The sequence below is a fragment of the Typopeltis vanoorti genome, chromosome 1 (genome assembly GCF_054136105.1).
Source record: "Typopeltis vanoorti isolate ZY-2024b chromosome 1, IOZ_Tvanoo_1.0, whole genome shotgun sequence".
Lineage (NCBI taxonomy): Eukaryota > Metazoa > Arthropoda > Arachnida > Uropygi > Thelyphonidae > Typopeltis > Typopeltis vanoorti.
The window spans coordinates 101,031,482-101,057,233 of record NC_143549.1 but is presented as its reverse complement, the minus strand read 5'-3'; the positions used below and the strand labels follow the sequence as shown (position 1 = coordinate 101,057,233).

Sequence of the window (25,752 nt, the reverse complement as noted above, 5' to 3'; positions counted from 1 at the left end):
ACCTTGAAGGGGGGCACGGCATACTTTCCTACAGATAAAAACTAAAACTGCCCTAAATCAGTTTTAAAAATAACAACAAATAAAAACACAGAAAGAAAAACTTTTGATGATACAGGTTTTAATTATCATGAATTTCAAAATAACTAATAATTATTTTCTTCACTCGCACTTATAAAACACATGTGCCAGAGGCAGTGTTGATAGTTCGGCAGTGGCCGCATCCTCTTCCAGGCAGCACTATACATGCTCAGCTGAAAGCAGCGACTTAATGACATTAGGCCTAATATTATGATACTTTAATTATTTTGTGTCAAAAACTGTTAAATAGTATGTAGAAAACACAAAATAAACTGAATAAAATGTCAAATTTAGTATGACTTCTATTTTGATAAATAAAACCTAAAACCAGTGTGTGTGTGTGGGGGGGGGCTGACAGTGTTTTCTCTTGTCAGGTGGGGCTCAGAGGCAAAAAGTTTGAGAACCACTGCCCTAATCCCATATATGCATTATTCATTATACTCTTTTTAAGTAATATTCTCTCCAGTTGATTCACACCAAATCTTTACAGATCACACCAAATCTACTTCTTTTTATATAATTCCATTTGTCCTTTAGATGCATTCCACACATCAAACAAATTACCCCTTCTCCTCCCACATCTCTGCTACCACACTATTCGTGATTTTTTCTTTGTCATTTCTACTCATCGCTGTCATTCCTGGGCAATTTTTAATTTAAGCAATTTTTTTTTTGCTTGTAACTGTCACTTTTCTTTCTTTCTTCCTTTTTTTTTTTTTAAATACAAATTGAACCTATGAAAGACTAGATTAAATGCCATTCTGTGTGGATTATATAATCTAGAAACTCTACTCTAGAGACCAAACATTGAATTCATTCACGCCTCTTTCAGGCATCTAATAAGCAGATTGGTAGTGAATGGCAGTGAAAATCATCTTTTACCTTCTATATTGTAACGAATTTTACTCAGGGATTCTCAAAGTTGTATCTCTCTTTCTCTCTCTCTCTATGGTATATACAAAAAGTTGAATACCACTAAAAAATCCTGCATGAATAAATATATTCTTTGCATAAGATTTTTGGTAGAAGTTGGCCTCTAGACATCTTCTGTAAATTTATTATATTAGGATTTGTCATTTAAGTATTGAATATGTAGTTAATTAAAGAAGCCAAAAACTATTTAGTATACTTATAAATTTTTATGAGTTTGCTCCATTATAATTGTAATATGCCAAAACACAGGTTTCTAGGTTGCTAGTTTCTTTGTTTACTTTAATTTGAGCACATGCTGTAGTTTTAACATTAACTCAAGATATTTTGTCTACTATTTACTTATTATTTTCTATCAGTCCCATGCATGAAAGATTGTACACATATAAAAAAAGAGGAAGCTGTTGATGCATTTCCTTGAACAACTGGAGGTGGTATTTTGAGAAAATAATATAGGGATGACTGTTACAAAGAAGATTTAGTTGGTTGTTAAGTTGGAAGCTTTTCATTTGAACACATTCAAATTCTTTGCAGACACCACGCTCTCGGGCATTGTATTCCAATCATTCACAACTCTAAATGCAAAAAGCGCACTTCTCACTCCCTTGCTAACACCTTCCTTATACAGCTTTCAGGGATAACCTCTTATTCTCTCTCTATCTCCAACCATTTTATAAAAAGAATCTCTTCAATGTTAATCCTATAGCAACCCCTTAATAACTTGTACATCTCTATCGTGTCACTCCCTCTTCCTTCTATATACTAGACTCTGTAAATTGCATCTTCTCAACTATTCTTCATATTTAACATTCCAGAGATCAGAAACTACCGTCAATGGCCTCTGGACTATTTCCAATATGTCTTCATCCTTTTGAAAAGCAGGTTACCAAATTTGTGCACAGTAGTCCATGGGTGGCCTAATCAGAGCCTTACACCATGGAACCAGAATCTCCTTACTTCTATAAGTCAAGTGTCATGCATCATTGTCAGAATTTGTTATGTTCTCCTTACAATTTTGGCAATGTGCCCTCTAAATTTTAGATCCTTAATCACCATCACCTCAAGATCTCATATTTACTCTACATCCAACAATATATCCCCCACCAAGAATAAATTCTAAATCCCATCTTGGTTTTCTAAATTTTAAAACCTTACATTTTTCAACATTGAACTGGTATCCCACTCCTGGAACCATTCACATTTACTCAGCCTATTCAAATCTTGAATAGGCTGAGTAAATGTGCTCTACTCCTCATAGTTCATCCCAACTTTTCATCATTTGCAAACAACTGAATATTTCCATTCAAATCTTCCCCAATATCATTACTATATATAGGTTAAACAGCAATGGCCCTAAAACAGATCCCCTAAAGCACATTTGTGATTTTCCTCTTCCAGGATATTGCCCCCCCATACACAACTTGCTGATATCTTGTAGAAAGTTTTTTACCTTGGGTATAAACTATGTTAAAGATACCAGTATCTTTAACATAGTTTATATCCAAGTTAAAAGAACTTTCTACATCCTACTCTCATCCTGAGATTTTTATTTAATAAGGTCAAAGCACCTTGTGTCAACTTGTTTAGGTCAAATTTATAAGCTCTGCATTACTTCAACCTTGGCATTTTTTGGGTCTGGGTAGTGGCCCTTGCCTTTAATGCATAGCATCATATATCTTCGCAAGGGAATGTGCTTTGCATTAGGGGGAAAATACTAAGGAAAGTGATCGGAACTTACTTCACCTTTACCACGAGTTGCCTCAGACTTGAACTATGTTCAGGCGCAAACTGGACTTACTTGTCTGTTTGCTTGCTTGGGAAAAAAGGATTAAAACCTAGCTTATAAAATTGCTTGGTATCTTTAACATTGCTGATATCTGTCAGATAGACAATTTCCAATCCAATGCACTAATCTAATATCCAACCCCATTTGCTGTAGTTTGATTATCAACTTATTGTGTGGTAATCTAAAAAAAGCCTTTGCAAAATCTAAGTACACTACTGTTACCATCTCATTCATTGCAGCTGTTGCCATATTGTAATAAGTAAGTAGATTACTAAAACATGACCTCCCTTTAGAAAATATGTGCTGTCCATCAAAAATAATACTACTGTAGTCAACCCAATTCTGGACCCTGGTAACCTTTTCAACACTTTAACCACAACACCTGTCACACAGATTGGCCTACAATTTGATACTCCAGTTCTGTCACCTGTGTTATGAAGCAGCACAATATTGCCTTCCTTCCACTTCTATGGAACTTGACCCAGTGTGTGCCTCATATTAAACAAATATGTCAAACCATATATCAACTCTCTCACACACACACACACACATTCCTTCACAATACTTGGTGATATATCAAGTTTCAGCCTTATTTAACATGAAGTTTGCTCAATTCCTCATATACTTCTTGCTCACTTTCAGTCAATCTCTCCTGCTCATCATCCACTGGTTTCAAATTTTGCATGATGTCACATTCACAAGAGTGAAAGACCTTTATAAACTGCTCATTAAATATCTCAACTATATCCTCTGCATCAGTTATCTTTATACCATTCTATCCAATCAATGCCATCTGAGCATAATTATTCTTTTTTTATGCTGGCTATTTATGTAAAAACTCCCTAGTTTTTTTTTTTTTTTTTTGCTTAATTAGCTAACTGCTGCTTATACTGTACTTTTGCTACCCTTACCAATCAAGCCATCCTCCTTGCCTGTTCTTTGTACTCCTCATGGAATTGATTATTACCACTCATCTTATGTTGCCTCCATAATGCCTTCTTTCTTTGTAATGCATGCTTGACTTCTTCATTCACCCATTTCTCACCTACCTTATATAACGTTCTTACCCTTGGAATACATTTAGACATTGCCTCTACTAGGTAGTTCTTCAATCACACCCAAGCATCATTGATCTCCTTTCCAACCCAACTCCTCATTCCATGCTAACACTTCCAGACAATCTCCTGAGCTTCTCATAATCAGCAGGCTAGTAGTTCTACATATATCCTTTCCTTGCAAAAGTCCTCAAATGATTGGCAACCACTCAAGTAATCACCTCATGGTCACCCTCACCAACTGGTGAGAGAGAGAGAGTTAACATCTCATATATAATGACATTCTCTAATGAGATGATCAAATTCAAGGTCATCAATCCTCATGTGCTCTCTGATACATGCTGTCTGCAGTAGTTGTTCCTCAAAAACTCGAGAAATTAATTTTCTTTACTTCTAGTTGCTAACTTATCATTCGAATCTATATTGCTATAATTCAATTCACCCATAATGATCACTCTTTTCCTATTTGTTTGGCTAATTTGCTTATACATTTCAGGTCTTTCCCCTCCACATTATAGTAACATCCGACTAAGTATTTCATTCTGTTCACCTCTGTCTTATACCACACTGCCTCAAAACCACTATCACTATTTCCCCATTGCACCTTGTATGGGCATAAATGTTTTTCTATCATCAATAACACTCCACCTCCTTTTTTATCCTTTCTTCACAAAATACATCATACCCCTCCATTTCTATTCTTGTTAGGATTTCATTTTCATCCAGCCATGTTTCGCTTATTCCAACAATTTTTTGGGTGAACGAACTCAATCAATGCAACCATTTAATTTCCCTTGTTTCTGATACTTCTATCATTCTAGCATAAATTCAGGCACTGCTTATATTCTTATAATGTAAGAGGCACACAAGATGGAAAAAAATCACTCTAAAAGTGAGTGATTGCAGTGAAAATGTAAGAGAAAGAGAGGGGGTCATCAGGTGATTGTGTACTGCATGGTTTATCAACTAAAAAAGAGGAGTACAGATTACTGTCATCAGCAAAGCTGTGGACAAGATTTGTTGTCAGTGAGAGAAAGTAATTTCTTATAGAAGGTGAATGTACAAATCCCTAGCATATTCTGGCATTGATGAGGAAATCTGAAGAGAAAAAACATGTCATAATATTATAAACAGTATGTATGTTTCTTTTATTATAATTTACATATAACAAACTGTGAAATATTGAAAGTTTTGATAAGAAAATTTCATCTATGTTGTTAGGCATTCTATTTAATTCTCACTCTTTGTTATGCTAATTTTGTTAAATTTATATGTTTGTGTTTAATTTGTGTAGCATGCACTTTGGATTCCTGGAGATGGAGTTATTGATCCACATGAAATCTGTTTTACTCTAGCTCAGGAAGCTAAAAAATTAGGTATAAGTTAATATGTTAACCACACCATAAAAATCTGTAGATTTAGGTATACAATAATTGTATTAAGTACTTTATGTACCTGATGTTGAAAGTATTTTCACTTGATTATACTGTAAATTAAAGATGCCAAGAAATTATATGCTTGGTTTAATCCTTTATCCAAATATATGAAGTATCTTCATGGCTGGGCTACTTGTATATAGAGGCTAAAGACTTCACATCAGTTGCTTTAGTATCCCATAATGCAAAGCACACACTTTTCCAGATGTAGCTAATGCAGTGCATTATGGGAAGGGCCACTACCCACAGACCAGTTTCTACCTTATTTTAATAAAAAGGTATGACACCTTTTGACTACTTGTATATGGGTAATATAGTGACTTCTGCATTACTTCAACCTTGGTATCTCTTCTAGGTCTGTCTCCCACTGATTAGACCTCTATAAAGGTCAAAACCAATCTGGGTAATGGCTCTTCCCATAATGCATTGCATTATACTCATCTGAAAGGTGTGTGCTTTGCATTATGGGATACTAAGGCAATTGATTTGAAGTCATTAGCCTCTATATACAAGTAGCTTAGCCATGAATACATTTCATGCACAAACATTGTTTGCTTACACTTGGATAAAGGATTAAATCAAGAATATAATTTCTTGGCATCTTTAATTTATGTATGAGTATTTCTATTAATCCAGGGATATCTGATTCCCTTGTTAAAATATGGTTTTGCATGTTTCTTTGGTTCATTTACTTTTAAATGCACTTAATTTTTAATTTAAATAATAAAATCCCACCTTTTGACAGTTTAGTTTCACTTATTTTAAAGTTTACAATATCATAGCTACTTAGAATAAATACTTTTCTTCCTTGGATTTTTCATTTGTCCTCAAAAACATTTTCCAAAGCCGAAAAAGGCTATATATTGTTTTGACTTTTAGCACACCAGCCATCATTTGTAATTTCACCTGAATATATCATTTAATTTCAATTAACTGTTAATGCTAAATGTCCCAATTTATTATATAGGTGATTTCATTCCATGTGAGTGTTTCTCCTCTTCTGTGTGGGATGCCTGTTCATCATAGGACACTCCTTTTGATGATGCCAGTGCATTTCTTCCTCCTCCTCCTTTTTTTTTTTTTTTAATCCTTCTGCAATCTTTACTCTGCTTCTCTCGAGTCTTTTTTGCATATTTAAAGACTGTCATAGCTGAGTTTCAGTGCATTCGCACTTATGACAGCAAGATATGTAGGCCATGACCAATCACCTAGTGGGAGTTTACCTAGAATGGACTACAGAGCTGCAGTGAATCTCCTTTTCATGGCCTGGGAACAGGACTCATGGTTTGCTGTGGTATTAGTATAGCATTCAGGGGGGGTTAGCTTGCGCATTCTATTTCCAAGTATGTTTATTGCCTGTCATATAGTGGGGCATCCATGTGTGGATCTGTGGTAGATGAGGAGCTCTTCATCTTTTTTTTAATTAATCTCAAAAAAGAGATTATTCTTTAGAATTAATCTCTTTTTTGAGATTAAATTTGATGATTTATGAGAGGTCTCTCTCATAAATCATCAAATTTATGAGGGGTCCCTCGCAGTATTCAAACCAAGTTCCGAAACAAAGAAACAGAAAACATCAGGCATTTAATATATCGTGACTTATGATGTGATATGTGATTGTTGAATCAGGAAAATGTTGTCTTTCATTATCCAGTAGGATTTGATGGATTTGGTAGGATGACCAAAATCAGTCAAGGAATTCTGTTCAAGAGATTTTCATGACATCACAGATTCAGAGCATCTCCCTCATGCAGTACCCAGTGGGAGATTACCAGTCATTGTAACATCCCACTCTGAAAACCTAAATTATTCCAGATATGCTCTGATCTAAGAGATCTTCTGTGGCATCCTTAAGGCTTATACCTATATGTAGAATAACTCTTACATTTGACATTCCTAAATCTCCAGCTTCTGTTGAGCAAGATATTTAAACTACCCTGTAAGGCATCATGCTTAATCCATTGAAATTTTAAATGGCAGAAAATATGTTAATACTTAAATTTCTATGTTGGTACCACCATCTATGCCCAATGTAGCAATAAAAAAAGCATCACCTAACTAAAGACTCCACAGGCCAAAATGCATAAATTACAAGAGAAAGAACATCTATCAGAAGTCAAAGAAATGGATGTTATCACAATGAATGAAAAGCCCTATGTATACTGAGAGGTAAAAGTAAAGTATCTAAAAGGATACAAACCTCTGTGATTGTCCCAACAGAATGGGGCTTTTTCAGAGTGACAATATTCCTGGCCTTTATGACCTTGTCTGCTCTTTGCTAGAATGCATCAGTTCTATATATATTTTGAAACAATTAGCCACAGAAGTCTACACCTGCATCAGTTCTGTTAACTGTTATGATATCGTCTCTTTACATGAAAGTGCATTGGTCAAAAAAAGCTTTGTGACAATTTCACAAGCTGAACTATGATGAAGTTCAGCTTGACATGGCATTTGATATTATTTCAGAGAAAGGTGGTGGATACTGGGTGTACATATCATCCCAAAATAAAAGAATTCAAGATAAAAAAAATAAAATAAAATAAAAAATCAACCCTTCACAACTAGATGGAAAATACAAACAGAAATAATTAATATGTTCTGCAATGGGATCATTGTGGATTACACTAAAACATTCATGGCATCAAAGATCCTCTTACATAAATGTAAGTCAGTGTGTTTTCTTGCATATTTGAAGCAAGCTGTGAGGACTCTACATTATACTTTACCATCACATGTAAGGACAGCATTGGGTGTACGTAACCTTGCCATTATCTTCCAAGTCCTTCTTACCAGTACTGTAGAAGCAATTGGCCATCCACTTTTTGGTGGGACCTCTTTTTACAGTGTGCTTCCCAGCTGCTACTTGGTGCTGATAATTCTGTAAATGATCATGATGATCAAATTTTGAAGTTATCTCCACCATTATTATTATTATGGGAGATTTAAATGGCCACAGCATTCTGTAGGGTAGTTGGAACAACCAACATGTACTGAACGCATGCTAATATTAGCACATGCTAACATCAGGAGCTGGTTGTTCAGCACGTTTGACAGTGGTAATCTTTTTCGCTTTTAACAATGGAAGCAACATATTTTAAGTCAACTTAAACATTCTTTGCGTTTGATATAATCATCTGACCTACACAACTTTGGTATAAGTGGGTATTCCTTTCTAAATTTTGTCTAATTTGAATATTCTGAGTGTGAGTGAGGTCTACCCTTTCTCAGCCTTTTTGCCAAGAGGAGGGAAGTCTGAAAGGTTTCCTTTTAAGTGTCATGATCTTTGTTGTTAAATTAATTCAATAGCAGAGCAGTTTGTAATGGTATACCACCATTTTGCATTGAAAGCCTGAAGTGGTCAAAAGCCATGTTTGAATTCCAGAGCAAAGATCATTTTCCCCCCCCAATTTCTTCCAGCATGCAGTATGTTTGAAATTGTAAGAATTAGACATTATGGAGAATCATCCAGATGTTTCTTCTCTTTGAGAGAGAGAGAGAATACAGCTTTAAAACTATTTCTGCTGACTGGCTGCTAGATAGTATACTGCAGCAAACCTAATGATAATGCTTTGAGAGTCTTCCACATCAGCAGCCTAGTAAATAATCTTGCTGCTATTATTCTGCAATATATGCCTAGAGGAAGTCCAGTCAGTAGAGAAAAGAGGAATAGATTATATGCAGGCGAAGAAAAAAAAAATGGAAATCTTAAAGCATTTCATATGCCTTTCACAAATATATATGCCATCCTAGGCAATTTTCATTTTGCTCTAGCATATCTTACCATCTCTTCTTTGGGTTTTATATATTTTTTTTATTACCTTGTGGATTTATTTATTTATTTATTTTTGTTAATCTCAAACCCACAAATGGCTGTAAACCTGGAAACCTGAAAACACCTCTCATTGCAACAAGAATCAAACTTGGGTATTTTCTATTTAAAGGGCATAATGTCCTGTTGTTCTACTAGTTGCACCGTGAAGCCACTCGTGAATCTGAAAACCCTGTTCTAGAGACCAAACATATATTTTCTCTAGTCACTTTAGGCTTCTAATAATCAGGGTGGTGATTTCATATCATGTGATACAGTTCATCTATTGTTCATCTGTGGTTCTTTACCCAACCACTAAAAGTTGTAGAACCATAATTCATTAATACCTTGGATGGGCTAAGTTTTATACATAATTAAATAACCCTGCTCTAGATACCACCAAGCATTGAATTTTTTTCAAGCTACTTCAAGTCTCCAGCAAGCAGAGCACTGGTTTCACACTGGGTGATGAATTCATCTCCCACACATTCACAAACATCTCTGCTCATGGTAGGAATCACACCCATCCTCTTTTGGTTGGAGAGCAAGTGTGCTAACTGTTTAGTCAACTGGGCTAGCAGTGATCTTATATTCCCATTCTTTTTGAGTTAATTGATTAAATTCATCTACTACTCATCTATGATTCTGTTATCTATCATTCTTTCAGTATTTGTTCCATTACATTAATCTTATTGTTGTCCATCCTGTTAATCATTTTTTACCACATTTCTTCAAGATATCATCATTAAATACCTGATATGTACCCTCGGGGGGGGGGAGGTGTACAGGATAATTACAATAATACTACATGAAAAAGTTACACCATTACTAACTTGTGATCAACAATTTTCCTCCTAATTAATCTGTTATCTATCAAGATTTCAATACTAGATATCTTATATTTCTGTCTTTTCTTTTTACTGTATCAATCCATCTACATCTCAGTTTTCCTTTGTGTCTGTTCCCTGCCAACCTAGCAAAGAAAACTTGTTTTGCTTATCTTTCCTCTCCCATTCTGTTTAAGTGACCATTCATTCATTCAATATCCTCAAACCAACCAATATCCTCAAAAAATATGACCTTACTTCTTGTTACAGACCATATAAAAAGTTGGCATCCCTTATCTGCTCTACCAAAGACCAACCACTTCCCCTAGACCTACCAGGCCCCTTGCAGCTGCAAATTGTCCTACTTTGGCCAAACAGGCAGAACAGCAAACATCAGGATTTCAGAACACAAAGACTACATCCGGTTTCACCAATACAGCCCCTCTGGGCTAACAGACCATGCCTTAGATACCCACCATAGAATTCGTTGGAAGAAAACAAAAATAATACACCACAGCAAGTTTAAATATGAAAGATTATTCAAGTAATCATCAGCAGCTCTAAAAAACGTTCCTAACCTCAACAAATTTGGGTGCATGAAACTACCCCAAATTTGGGAGACTTACATTATGAGAACTTCAGCCCAACTGCTAAGACAATCAAATTAGCCTGCCAGAGGGCACCATTAGGACTTTAGGAACAATATTAGTTTCTTGCTTTCTTCCTCATTTGCTTTAGTTAGTGCCTGCGTGCACATACCATAGCTTTATGTTCCTGAAGATGGCAACGTGACGTTGCCGAAATATAGAAGTTATTCATTAAAGTTACCTTTAATTAATATACTTTATATGCGTTGTTAATTCCAGAAACTAATTACCAGTTATGTATGACCAACGTGTAAGCCATGCTACTAGAATCATTGACCATACCATCTGAGATTAGTTCTAATAACACATTAATACACATTAACTTTTCAACTAGACATGTGGAATCTTTTTTACTTTTATAATAGTTTAAAGCTTACAAGATATTTTTGAATTAGTGGCTTCTTTTTGTTTCAGTAATTAAAAATTATTACATTGTTATCATTATAAAATTATAAACTGATTTCATGAAAGAAGTCCATCATCATTTCTGTTATTTTCTAGGTGTGAAAATTATTGAAGGTTGCACATTACAAAGGATTTTTACTGATGAGAGACATAGAATAAAAGGAGTGGAAACAAATAAAGGAAGTATCAACTGTGAATATTTCATCAATTGTGGAGGATTTGTGAGTAACTTTTATTAAACTACATAGAAATTTAAATACTTACAAATAATAACTGCAGGAAGGTAAACAAAAGCAGTTTCAATATGGAGTACATTAAGCTTTTAGAAGCATTCTTTTTTCTTAAGCAATTTTTCTTTAATCAACATTGTCTTTTAGCCATCAAAGGCTTGAAATGTGGAAAGGCAGCAGGAGTAGATGATATTCGACCAGAAATGCTGAAGTATGGTGGTATAAGAGTCTTACAGTGGCTGCACTGCATAGTTCAGAAAGCCTGGACAGAGGGACGAATTCCCGATGATTGGAGAAGAGCTCTCATAGTACCCATATATAAAAAGGGAAATAAAACTGAATGTGAGAATTACAGAGGTATTTCCCTACTGAGTGTTCCTGGCAAGATCTATGCAAGTATACTTGAGAAAAGGTTGAGAAGAATTGTGGAAGAAAAGCTTGGTGAAGAACAAGCTGGATTCAGGCCAAATAGAGGCTGTCAGGATCAGATCTTCACTTTACGACAAATAGTCGAGAAAGCATGGGAATATAACAAAGATCTGTATTTAAGTTTTGTCGATTTGGAAAAGGCATATGACAAGGTGCCAAGAGAGAAGCTATTCAATACGCTGCAGTTATATGGTGTCAATGCGGCATTATATCAAGCAATACTTAGTCTTTATTTGAGTTGTAAGTCAACAGTTAGAATTGAAGGAAGTACAGGAAGATGGTTTAATGTTAAATCTGGTGTGAGACAAGGATGTACATTATCCCCTCTGTTATTCATTATTTATATGGATCACATTATGAAGGAAAGTGGTATTAAACCTGATATCAAAATTGGAGATGTTAATGTCAGCTCTTTGCTTTATGCGGACGATGTTATACTTCTAAATAAATCCGCTACAAGTCTGCAAGATTCTCTGACTAAATTGAATAGCTGTTGTAATAGATATGGTATGAAGGTCAGCAATAAAAAGACAAAGACAATGAAAATAGGCAGAATCATTGAAAATGTCGACTGTGTTGTGAATGGAGAACCTATAGAACAAGTAAAACATTTCAGCTACTTAGGCACGATTTATACTGAAGATGGTAAATTAAATATAGAAATAGACAACAGAATCAGCAAAGCTGGTATGGTGGGAAGTCAATTGAATAAATTCATATGGAATAAGAGAGAAATTAGTCGGAACACTAAATTAGCTGTATACAAGACAGTGTTCAAACCAGTTTTAACTTATGGATCTGAGAGCTGGGTCAGAAGTAAAACACTTGAGCAAAGACTAGAGACCGCAGATATGAGAGTCCTGAGAAAGATTAGAGGCATGAACAGATGGTATCAATGGCAATATCGTATTAAAAATGAGGATATTAGGAAAGAACTTGACATTGTCAGCATCCAGGAATGTGTTAGCAGAGCTAATCTCAGGTGGTATGGTCACTTAAATAGAATGAGAGAGGAAAGATTAGCAAAACAAGTGTTCTCTGCCAGGTTGGCAGGAAAACGACCCAGAGGAAGACCAAGATATAGGTGGATTGATACGGTACAAAGTGCCTTAGACGATAGAAATATAAGATCTGATAATGTTGGAGTCTTGACAAGTAACAGACTGATTTGGAGGAAAATTGTAGATAGGAAGTTAGTAATGATATAATTTTTTCATGTAGTACTGTCATATCCTGTACACCCCTTGAGGGTACATGGCAGGAATTTGATGATGATGATGATGATGATTGTCTTTTAGTTGTCATCCCCCCCAAAGTTCAGAAACTTTTATGGGGGGGGCCCCATAAAAGTTTCTGAACTTGTATATGTCTACAACCTTGTTAATTTAAACACAAGGAATATCATGCCATAGTAATATAATATAATATTGATATTCTTTTACAATGAATATTTTATGGCTTATCACAATAGGTAAAGAAAATATATCATTGCTATTCTTTTGTCTATAGCAATTGAAGCATTCTTGAGGTTAGGGCATTTACAGTAATTGTGGAGGCACAGAGCATAGAATTTTTAATTCTACTCTGTATGCCTATTAAATATGAGCATGAAATTTCAAGCTATTGTCCTAATGTCCCGACTATGCCCCCCCCCCCTTCCAGATGATAATAATCTCTCAAACATTTGGCAGGCTTTACAATCAGTTATCTTTAAATTAGCAGTATTCTATAGAATATATACTGATTTTTACCTGTTAAGAAGAGTGAAAGATAACAATGTGACGTGTAAGGTAGTCAGTTATTGCCTAGGTATGGTACTGAAGAGTTGAGAAGGTGAGAAGATTATGAATAGTATGCTAGCAATATTGTGTGTGAATGTGTGGGAAATGAGTTTCAGGAGCAGATAGAGCTGTATAAAAGAGGTGAGCTACATATAAATGGATTTTGTGTGAGTCATTTGGAGAAACTGTTACTGCAAGAGAGAATGAAGTGAATGTAAAACTTTAACCTTGGGAGCAAGAGGTGTTGTTGCTGAATTGCAGGGAGTAATATAGGCAATCCTTTCTTTTAAGCTTACACGGTGATCCGAATACATTTTTGAAAATTATGGAGACAACTACTGTGTTTGAATAAAAACTTTAGTTTAATATAACTAAAATTATACTAAAATCTAAACGTCGAATGTAGATTTTAGTTATATTAAACTAAAGTTTTTATTCAAACACGTAGTCGTCTCCATAATTTTCAAAAATGTAATATAGGCAAGTTTGTGAATGGAGAGGTGAGTGGCACAAGTGGACAGGGAAACATTGGAGGTCAGCGTTGACAGGGGGGGACATTGTATGAAAACAGTGGATGATGGTTTCAGGTGTAGATGTATGAGTGTGCAAGACAGGATTAAGACAGTCAAGGATGTGAGAATGATGTTTAGGTCTAGGAAGGGTGTGTAATATTAGTAATGATATATAGGAAAGAGTGTAGCGGAGTCATGACCGAGAAGTTGGGTCAGTGGGACTTGTTATAGAAACAGAAATGAGCTAGTATGATTGCAAATGCTAGATGTATTTGAAACAAGGGGAATGAATTTGTAGCATTGATAGATTTTATGCACCCTAAAATTATTGGTATAAGTGAGACATGGTTGAACGACGATGACATTCTGACAGAAATAGAGGTGGAATCTTCTGTGAAGACAGACATAACAAAAAGGGAGGAGTGTTATTGATTATGGCAGAGGAGTGGTGCCCATCTAGGGAGGAGATGTAAGGAGCAAATACTGACAGTGGTTTTGAAGCAGTATGGCGTGACGTGGAAGTGGACAGGATGAAATGTTTAGTAGGGTACTGTTATAGATCTGGTAATGTGGAAGGCAGTGAGAAAGAAATGTTTAGACAAGTTGGTCTGGCTAATAAGAAAAGGCTGATCATTATGAGTAATTTCAATTATGGTAATGAAGAGACAGCATCAGGAACCAATGAGTTTGAATTTCTTAAGTTTTTAAGGGATAACTAAAGTAGTATGTAACAGAGACCACATGTGGATTCAGGGTTATGGATTTGAATTATCAGAAGTTCTAAATGAAGTTTCACATCCTCCTCCTGTTGGTGAAAGTGACCATGAAGTGATCACTTGGGTGGTGGTGGCCAGCCTTATCAGGACTTGTGAGAAAGGGTTATGTGTGGAACTATAAGGTGTGTGATTATGGTAAACTCAGGAGGCAGCTTGCAGTGATATCATGGAATGAGGAATTGCATGGGAAAGAAGTCAGTGCAGCTTGGTGTCTACTCAGCAATTATCTGGCAGAGGCAATGACTGAGTATATTCTAATGATTAGGAGATTAAATAAGATCGGTGTGAAATATGTGCAAAATATTTTGCACGTTTTGTAAAATATTTTGCACTGTCTAGCCTCCAAAAGGCATTTTGGAGGCTAAACAGATGAGTGGTGATAATCAGTTATACAGAGAGAGAACAAAAAGCAAGCAAGCAAGGAAGGTGATTCACTTAGTAAGGATGCAAATGTACAGTTTGAGCAGCTGTTAGCAATTCTAAATTATATATTTAGTTTAATTCTTTATCTATGTTGTACCACATTTGAAATTTTGGTTTAAGCCAATAAGGATACAATTTGGTGGCTAAATCCCAAATTGCCAGCCCATCTGCATCCGTTCAGTATCCAGGTAGATACCTAACAGGGTGCACCATGAGAATGTGAAGATTGGACATTAGATCAGAAGCCCTGTTTGGTTCTCCGCATTCCTTTGAAGACTATGTGGAGGTCTCCTCTCAGTTATATAGCTTTGACCATTAAGCACCCCCCCCCCCTTTGAGGAAAACGAGGATATTAGGAAAGAACTTGATATTGTCAGCATCCAAGTATACATTAGCAGAGCTAATCTCAGGTGATATGGTCACTTAAGCAGAATGGGAGAGGAAAGATTTGCAAAACAAGTGTTTTCTGCCTGGTTGGCAGGAAAAAGACCCAGAGGAAGACCAAGATAATAGGTGGATTGATACAGTAAAAAAGTGCCTTAGAAGGTAGAAATATAAGACCTGATAATATTGGAGTCTTCACATTTAACAGACTGATTTGGAGGAAAATTGTAGATAGGAAGTTAGTAATGATGTAAATTTTTCATGTAGTACTATCATATCCTGTATACACCCCTTGAGGGTATATATCAGGAATTTGATGATGATGATCCTTTATCCAAGTGTAAGCAAACATAGTTTGCCCCTGAAGCATCTTCAGGACGGGAAACTCGTGGCAAAGATGGACTGAGTTCTCATCACTTTCCTTAGTATCCCATATTGCAAAGCACATCTCCTTGCAGACATGACATGTATAATGCTATGCATTATGGGAAGGGTCACTACCCAGACTGGTTTCGACTTTTATTGAGGTCTCTTGAGTGGGAGCCAGACCCAAAGGTGTGATAAAAAAGTTGAAGCAATGCAGAAGTCATATTTCCATATGCCAGTTGCCGAAAGGTGTCACACCTTATTATTAAATTACTCTGGATTAGAGAAAGATGTTGGAAGTTTTTTTTTTCACTTGGCTAGACTATAAATTTAGTTTAATCCTTTATCCAAGCGTAAACAAACAAAGTTTGTGCACCTGAAGTATCTTTGCTTTGCTGCATTGCTTCAATTTTGGTATCACCTCTAGGTCTGGCTCCCGTTGAAGAGACCTCGATAAAGGTCGAAACCGGTCTGGGTAGTGACCCTTCCCATAATGCATAGCATTATACATGTCTGCAAGGAGATGTTTGCATTATGGGATACTAAGGAAAGTGATGAGAACTCAGTCCACCTTTGCCACGAGTTGCTCCGTCCTGAAGATACTTCAGGTGCAAACTTTGTTTGCTTACACTTGGATAAAGGATTAAACTAAATATATAATTTATAGTCTGACCAAGTGAAAAAAGAAAAAAAAAACTTCTAACAAGTTAGCAAATTATGCTGAATGATATCCTAGGGAGTTTTTTCGATGTGTGTCTAGGAGAAGGAAGAATGATTATGGGAGGATGATGTTCGTCAGTGATAATGGGAGAATGATAAACACTGAGGAGGATATAGTAGAGGAGTTTAATGAGCAGTTCATTAAACTATTCCATCTTTGTATTTGTAACATAATGTAGAACTTGAGGGCAGTGGTGAATTTACTGAATTCCTCATATACTGGAGAAATTGAGTAAAATGATGTCAACAAGGCCATTGGACTTGATGGTATATCACTGTTCATCTTGAGAGACTGTTCCAGGGAGTTAACAACAGCTTTTTCATGCATTTTTAACATTAGTCTTAAATTTGCCCAGGTTCCAAAGGAGCAGAAGGTAGTGAGGACAAGGAATAAGAACTTTTTTGACAACGGTACAATTCTCTTTAATGGACAGCATGGGTTTGCTAAAGAAAGATTGTATTTTAGCAATCTGCTTACTTGTTATAACAAGGTGACAAATACATTGGACAAGGGGATTCATATATAGCAGTATGTTTAAATTTTGTAAAGACTTTCAATAGATTGCCTCATCACAAACTAGTAGATAAATTGGATCAGATGGGATTTGGATAATAGACTAGTGCAGTGTTTCTCAACCTGTGGTCTGCGACGATGGGACAGGTGGTCTGCAAGCAGACTTAAATTAATTAAATATATATTTTTTTAATTATCCAAACAAAACAAATTAAAATTGAATAAGTAAGTAAAAATTATTGAAATCAAATGGAGACTTAAAAAAAACAACAAATAGCATCAGAAACAAAGGTGGAAGCAATAAAATTATATTGTTGTTCACTTCATCCCTCTTTTATTACCCATCATTCTGGCACTACAATAATTTGTAGCAGCAGAATGATGACAAATAATAAGAGGGGTGAAGTGAACAACAATATAGTTTTATTACTTCTGCCTTCCCTTGCTGTTTTGTCAGATTCGAAGTGAACATGTGTTTTCCACATTTCAACCAATTGCATGTTGTTTATTTATTTTTATTACTGAAGGTTCTCCTCGTTCAACCAACGCTCACTATACCTTTGGAAATGCTAAATGATACTGGTCTTTAAAACTCGACCTCTAAATAACAGGTTATTTTCAGTATTCTGAGATGAAACGGACAGTGAATATGTACAACTTTTGCTTCATTCTGAAATTCATTGGATTTCCAGGGGCAAAGTACAAACAAGCTTATTTCAGTTATGGCATGAAGTTTTATTGTTTGAAAATGAACATAATTCTATTTTCGTATCACTCCTTGTTGACAAAGCATGGTTATCCACACTATCCTATCTTTCAGACATTTTTTTCAAAATTAAATGAATTAAATCTCTCCCTTCAGGGAAATTCTTTAACTGTTCTTGATGCCTACGACAAAATAAAGGTATTCAAGGAAAAAAAAAACTGGTGTCGTGCATTAGTTATGTAACAGACAGATAATTTGCACCTTTTCCAACATTGGAATCCTTTTTAGTGGAAAATGATCTTTTTGTTGGTTCTGAGTTTCTGGAAAGGGTTTGTGACCACCTCAACACTCTGAAACAGAATTTTGAAACATATGTTCCGAATAACTTTTATAAGAAATTTCTGTGGGTTTGAGACCTATTTCAGGCTTACAGTCATGAGAACGGCCTTTCGTTATCGAAAAGAGAACAGTTAATTGAGATTTCAAATGACAGTGGGCTTAAAATGCAATTCTGTGATCTTGGTTTGGCTTGCTTCTCGATCTCGCCTTCAGTGAGAAGTGAATTTTCCAAATTATCTGAAGAAGCACTGAAAATCATCATGCAACTTTCTACTACCTATCTTTGTGAGAAAGGATTTTCATCACTCCTTCAAATAAAAACAAAATACAGAAATCGTCTTAGTGTGTGCCGATCTTTGACTGAAATTGACCAATATTGAGCCAGATATCCAGCAACTCTGCAAAGGCCCCTAGAAGGCTGAACCATCTCATTAAAAGTATGTAGTAACATAATTATATCATATTATTTATTCAGACTACCGTATCCGTTTATTCTCGTTACTGGGTTTGGAATTAATCCATTTCCAAAATCGGACAAAATCAGGGATGAAACGAAAGTTATGCAAAGTGACATCATGGTGAGGCTCAGCTCTGCTGGTGAGGAACATAACTGCCCTCGTCCCGTTTAGCGAAGTTCCTTATCTCGTTTGGTCACTTGCGGGGAATATGCATCCGAGCACACCAAATCCTACACATGCAGACAACAACATCCATACGGTCATGGATTGTACAGAAACACACATTACAACATAATGAATACAAGCAACAGACAGGATGGATATAAATAAAACCACCACACGATTAATGAATCTGCCAGATTTATGATGACCACTGTTGTGCCTCTGTATAAAAAAGGATGGATATAATTAAAACTACCATCATAACGCAGTTAGTACAAATCACATGCGTATGGTATATATGGCATACGGTCGCTGGTGGGAAAATGAGTCCGATATGCAGATGGCACTTTGCGACTTTGCGACAACATTTGGCACTTTGCGACAACATCATGGGTTGGACTGTTTATAGATATTGGGAATGACCTCACATAACAGGATGTCTTAAATTTATTTTTGCTGGTCATGGAAAACTCCTCAGGGAAATAAGGTGATTTGTATCAGTGTGTGTGTGTGGGGGGGGGAATTAATGGCTTTGGGATGTTCTGAGTGAAATTTTTGGGTATATTCAGGGGGATGGTTTGGACTGGACAAAGGATGTCATCCATGATGGAATCCATGGATGTCAAATTCGTATTCAGTATTATGATGAATGGAGTAAGATAAGAACAACCTTTTCCCTCATCTTACAACGCACTTAGCGAATGGAACAGTTTACGTGTCGCAGGTTGAATCAGAGAGTGCGGAAGATAAAAGTTGTTGTTGTGGGGCTTCAGGAGAATGGGTAGATGAATGGGGATGACATATTAAATATGAAAGTTGCTTTGGGTTGCTTAGAATGGGGATTAAAGATAAACGTTGTGGGCAGATGAATGAAGACTTTGGCAGGATTGAGTTGACATTCCCTATTCATTTACCCATGGTACTAACGGTGCTAAAAATGTTGTTGTGAGGTGAGCTTAATGAGTGTGGGCAGATGAATGGGGGATTTCATCGAGACGGCGCTAACATACCCTTCATTTGCCCACAGCAAATCGGAAACTGATACCTTTATTTGTTTAATAAAAATTAAAACTGTTCAGTGATGATACACTTTTAATTGTTTACTTCCAACTTAATTATGTTTCCACATGTATTTGTAAATGTTTATGCATATGTAAAATATTGTATATGTAATATGTAAATGTAATATTTATATGTAAATGTTGCTAATCCCCACATACATTTAAAAAAATTACATAACTTAGTGGTCTGTAGAATTGTTTTAGGTATTTTACTGGTCCTTGGGCTTAGAAAGGTTGAGAAAATCTGGATTAGAATTGCATTGGAGGTTAGCTGTCTGATTGGTATCAACATATTGTGTATGGGGGGGGGGTTAATTTTTATGTAAATGACATTGGAAAGGGCTTAAATGGTGATACATACAGTTGTTTGCAGATGATGCAAAGTGTTGGAGAGTTGTGAGAAATAGATAGCTTTTCAAGAAGACCTAAATAAACTGCTTGAATAGGCAAGTGTGTGGGGATGTCAGTTTAATGTAGCAAAGTGTGAGGTTTTAAAATTCAGGAAGCAAAGTGGGATGCAGAGTATATCATTGGTGGGGATATCTTAGAGAAGGTGAGGAAATGAACGATCTGGGGGATTGGTTTATAGGGACTTTGACTTTCATGGATATTTTGCTAAAATTGTGAGGATAACCCAGTGGATTATGGGCAGGCTGTATTGTGTATATGGATTATGTATAAGACGATCAGGCTGTATATGGATTACTGTGCACAGATTTGGTTGCCAGATTTTGAAAAGGATGATGAGATGTTGGAAAGGGTTCAGAGACGATTAACTAAATTGGTCTCTGGAATGTGGAATTTGAGGACAAATTGAGAGAATGCAAATTTCAGAGCCTAGTGGATAGTGCAGGGACAGTGAATGCATTTAATTTGAGGTATGATGAGGTTTGCATGGGTGAATGGGGCCTCCCACAATGAGTTTCTTGACTTCTTGGGGGGTCTGTTGATAATAATATTTCCTGGAAGAGCATTTCATTTCTGAAGTAGTCTTTTTTTTAATAAAGTGGTTTTTCTCCATCCTAGTACCTAATAATCCTCGTTTTGTTTTTCATTGGATTTATGATCAAAGGAACTAAGGCTACGAGGCCAGTGCATTATGTCTGTTAATTGTTTGTCTTTTTTTTTTTTGCCAATTTGCTTGTTTTAAGAATGAAAAACCCAAATTTCCGGGAGGAGGAAAAGCTCTTCCACCTCTGTATGAGACTAGCTAACTTACTTTTAGTTGAATATTCCTTTTCATTCCTTATAAAGCTTCTTCACATTCTAGATGGGATTCCAACCCATCACCTTTCGGCCAAGCATCATTGATACTGATTGAACCTTTCATGCACTAAACAGCTCTGGCATTGGGTAATGAAAATCATCTAGTGTCATGTCATCTCAGTTTTTTTTTAAATTAACTTTTCAGTTATTTATTGATATGTGTCATGTTTAATACTATTAAATTATATTGTACAGCAGTCTTATTAATACTGTTTAATAAAAAAGTGTGGTAGAATAAACTCTGTTCACTGTTATTCTCTGATCTTGCATCTAGCATTCTTCTCTCATAGAAAATATATTCTGAATCTCAAATTCAGTACACAAACAACTAAACTTGTTAAGTAAAAGAAAATTTTCATCCATAGCTGCTAACGAAACATTTCATTCACATACCTGTATGCTATAAATTTCAACTATGGTATATTTCTGGCAGAAAGGTCGGAATATGAAGATGTCAGAGTAGCTGTAGTATTTAGATTATTTTATATCATTGAACAGAAAGAGAAACAGGTAACCAAAATAATTGTCAGGACTATTCGGTGCTATTCTGAGAATAGATTGAGACTTTGGTTGCAGAGTTTAGTAAATAGATGAAAAATGACATATGACAGTTGATAAAAAATTTGATAGAATAGATATGAAAAGAGATTTTTCAATACTTGATAAATAAGGAATGAACATGAAATCATCACTAGAAGGTGAATAGGAGGGTATGGTCTGCAAGGGAGCAAAGCATAGTTTTCTTTTGCAAGTGGTTAATAATGAAACACATTCTCTGAAGGAATTTTGTAGCATTAATTTAAATTTAACATTGTATGGATATTTTTTGATAATTTCCTGAAATCCATGGAGTTATTGAAACAATATTGATGACACCTAATAAAGGCTAAATATCTTGTTTTTATTTATTCTTTATTATTATTTTTTAATGTGAATCCCACTTATGAAATGCTGTAAATTTAATGGTAAGATTATCTGGAAACCCTACTTTAGAGATCAAGCATGTAACATTTTGAGTCTATTTCAGGCTTCCAATAAGCTTGGCAGTGCTCTTCCACTGAGAGATTTAGTTTTTGTACCACCACTGCCACTGTGAAATTCATACTCACAGCTTGTTGATCAGAGAGTGATATGCTGTCCACTTTGCCAATCATGCTGTCTGTATGCTCTGTGCAATATGTTAATAAATTTATTATGGCCATAATTTAAATGTAACCAAAGAATTTTTCTTTTGCATCTTTATGTATTATTTCAAAATGAGACTGATTTTAATAAAAATATTACCATATCCATTATACTGAAACTTCAGAAGCAGATTTTGAAATATGATACGGATAATTTTACACACAATGTTACAAGTCATAACATTGACAGTGACATCATGTCTCTAGCCGTTAAAATATTTGGGAATTAAGTTTTGAAGTATCCTTATCTCTATATTTACCAGATTATTGTAATTGGTGTGTAAACAATCATGTAATCGTTCACTACTTAAAAATAAATTAAAATAAAAACAAAAAACAAACAAAAAACAGAAGTTGAATTTTTGAGAAAAATCTGAATTTATTTTAGCTTGTAAATTATGAATTATAAGGTTTAATGGAATAAAAACAGCACAAATAAAGAAATAAACACACATTTAATCAATCCTATATTTCTTCTCATTAAAATTGTAAAAACACACATGCAAAATTCCAAAGAAAATTACACAGAAAAGATTAGACTGAAATCCTAAAGTCCTGTAAGGGAATGCCCTAGCTGTTGGGTACCTAAGAATTAAAGGTATTATTTCTGAGAAAATTCCCAAAAAAATGACATGCATTGGCAGATTAACAGACTGAGTTCACGTCAAGCAATTATCATGGGAGAATTCAACTATGGAGATATAGATTGGAAGCAGTAAAAGGCACATGCCAAAATGGAAATGGAATTTATACAGTTACTAAGAATTAAAGTTTCCCAAATCTTGGGAAGTTTAATATAACCATATTTATTAAGATTAGGTTGGTTTTTTAAATCTGCTGCTGACTCAAAAAAAAATGTCTTTCAAATTTGTATTTGTTGTTGTGAAGCATAGCAGTTTTCTTCCATTTGATTCTGTGCAAGGTATCTTAAGGCATGGTCAGATTGAACTGACTGACCATACTTATGGTGACAAATGTATTTTTTATGTTCTTCTAGGAAAATTTGCAGATCTCCTAGTTTGATCATCATAATATTTATGATGCAAGAACAAGCTCTATAAACACCCTAGAGAGGAAATAGAGGATCCTTGGGAGAGTGGATGAAGGAAGCCAGTTTCAGGTGAGATTTGAATACAGTGCAGAGATTGTACTCTTTTAGAGTTCTGACTGTTTTTCTGAGGTGCCCTGGATATAAGGAACAATGATGGCATTACTATAGTCAGCATGCTGAGAAAGATGGGAGGAACAATTAATTTGTTGATCTTTTTGGCATTGTAATCATTGGACAAAAAAAGGTGTCTGTCAAATAAAGGAGAGTTCAGCAATAAGTTCAGCCTGGGTAGAACACAGATTAGGGGCTCTGTTAACAAGGGTTTTGATACCATGATATTGTTGAGAGGAAGGGGGATGGGAAAGTTTGTGTTTCTATCTACCTGTGTATGCGAGTTTTCTGTAAACAGAAAAGAAGAAAACAGAAACAGGTTGTCATTAGGAGGGCATGTGATTAAAGTGTCTAGAAAAGGCAGGCTATTATTTTCTTTTTCTGTAGTAAACTGGATTGTAGAGTGCTGTCTATTGAGATGGAGGAGGAAGGAGTCTGATATGTGTAAGTCATGTTACCAAATAGAGAACATATCATTAATGTGCCTTAGGCTAGACAGAAGGTTTGAGAATAGCAATATCAAGAGCAGGTTTTTCAAAATGCTCCATATAATAATTGACTACAGTGGGGAGAGCCCATGGCTGTGCCCCTCTTCATTAATGGTATCGTTCCACGTGAAGTAGACAGAATGAATGGTAAAATAAAAAACATCAATGATGTGGTGGTGGGGGGGAACAATTTTTACTAAATTTGATATTGGTAAAAAGAGAGATGAAATCAAAGCTTACCATGATGTTATTATCTAAAACTAAATTTGATTAAAGATTTGAAATTAGTGAAATTTTTAATATAAGATGAAGAATTACCTGTAAGTAGGGTTAAGCATTTAGCTTAACTTAAAAGGGGGGGGGGGGAATAAGTAACATTACTATGAGACAGAGAGGGTTATTGCATTTATGAATTTTTGGTGATCTGTATATTCAAGTGGGGGAAACAATTTGAGTTTTTTTTAACTATTTCAGAAGGCAAGAAGTCACAAGTATTTAATTAATTATTTTTTATTATTTATTTAATTAATTATTTATGCAGACTCTTTTACAGGACAAAACATGAGCTTGATGAACTGGAGAAACAGTTGGCATGTCATGCAGTAGGAGGGAGAAAGAAAGGAATAGTGAATGGGAAAAACATAAAAGTGTAGGAAACTGGGAGAAAACAGAAAGTATTGTGTGTGGGATTCAGTGATAAGAGATATACTTAATGAGAAAGTGATGAAAGCATATTTCCGAGGTAGGAAGATATAGGATGTTAGCAAAGACATAAGTTTGCACAAGAAAGAAGTGATGATTTGAAAGGTGAGAAGCAAAAATGAAGAGTAAGAAAGTGAATATTGTGAGTCCACTGCCTTAGCATTATAGGACAGAAGGATTGCCAATGAGAAGATTGTGTAGGAGGAATGGTGTGCAGTTTATAGATGTGTGTGGAGTGAATTTGATGGACAGAAAGACCTGTATATGTTTGAGAGTGACATGATGGACTACACTTGAATGGGTTTGTATTAAGATTTTAGAAGTGCAAAACCACGAAAACTAGAGAAATTAGTGAAAAGCACTCGAGCATGTGTTTAGCCCTGAGACAAATAAGTGTGAGTGCAGGAATGATTGCGAAGCTAGGTACAGTTTTCCAGCTTTCAAATTTGAAACTTGGGAAACTATCCTGGGCAGATAATGATATTGTGTAAGCATAACTGTGGGCCCAAGGGGATGTTAAAATGCATGTACATGAAGTATTAGAAATAAAGGAGAGGAATTTTTGGCATTGGTCAGCTTGACTTGGGCAGCATCAGTGAGACCTGGTCATCAGAAAATGATGTAGTGACAGGGATAGAATGTAATGGATATTGTATTTTGAGAGAAGATAGAGGAAATACAGCAGGAGGAGGGATATTATTTATGATATTTGAAGAACTTCAACCAAGAAAAATAGAAGTTAAGGAGGATTGCAGATCTAAGGGAATCGTTCATTTGAGACTGTTTGGTGTGAGATAAAGGCCAGTAGGACAAAAATATTGTCGGTTGCTGATATAGACCTGGGGTTCCAGAATAAAATGTGGATGAGTGACATGCATTGGCAGATGAACAGACTGAATACAGGTCAAACAATTATCATGGGAGAATTCAACTATGGGGATATAGATTGGAAAAAATAAAAGGCACATGGCAAAATGGAAAGAGAATTTATACAGTTATTAAGGGATATTTACTTGAAACAGCATGTGATGGAGGGGGACAAGGGGTTTGAGAGTGTTGGATATGGTAATAGCATCAGAAGATCTGTTTATAATAGGAACTCTATCTAATAATT

General features: G+C 35.5%; 1 protein-coding gene across 7 annotated transcripts in view; it reads left to right on the top strand.

The window, feature by feature from the left end:
• Positions 1–25,752, top strand: part of LOC150110256 (pyruvate dehydrogenase phosphatase regulatory subunit, mitochondrial) — a 366,839-nt gene that overhangs the window by 65,014 nt on the left and 276,073 nt on the right. For all 7 annotated transcript variants that reach the window (XM_090398625.1, XM_090398618.1, XM_090398634.1 and 4 more), the window contains exons 6-7: positions 5,144–5,225; positions 11,072–11,196. In XM_090398625.1, coding sequence (XP_090254751.1) covers positions 5,144–5,225; positions 11,072–11,196 — 207 coding nt within the window. The remainder of the gene's footprint in view (positions 1–5,143; positions 5,226–11,071; positions 11,197–25,752) is intronic.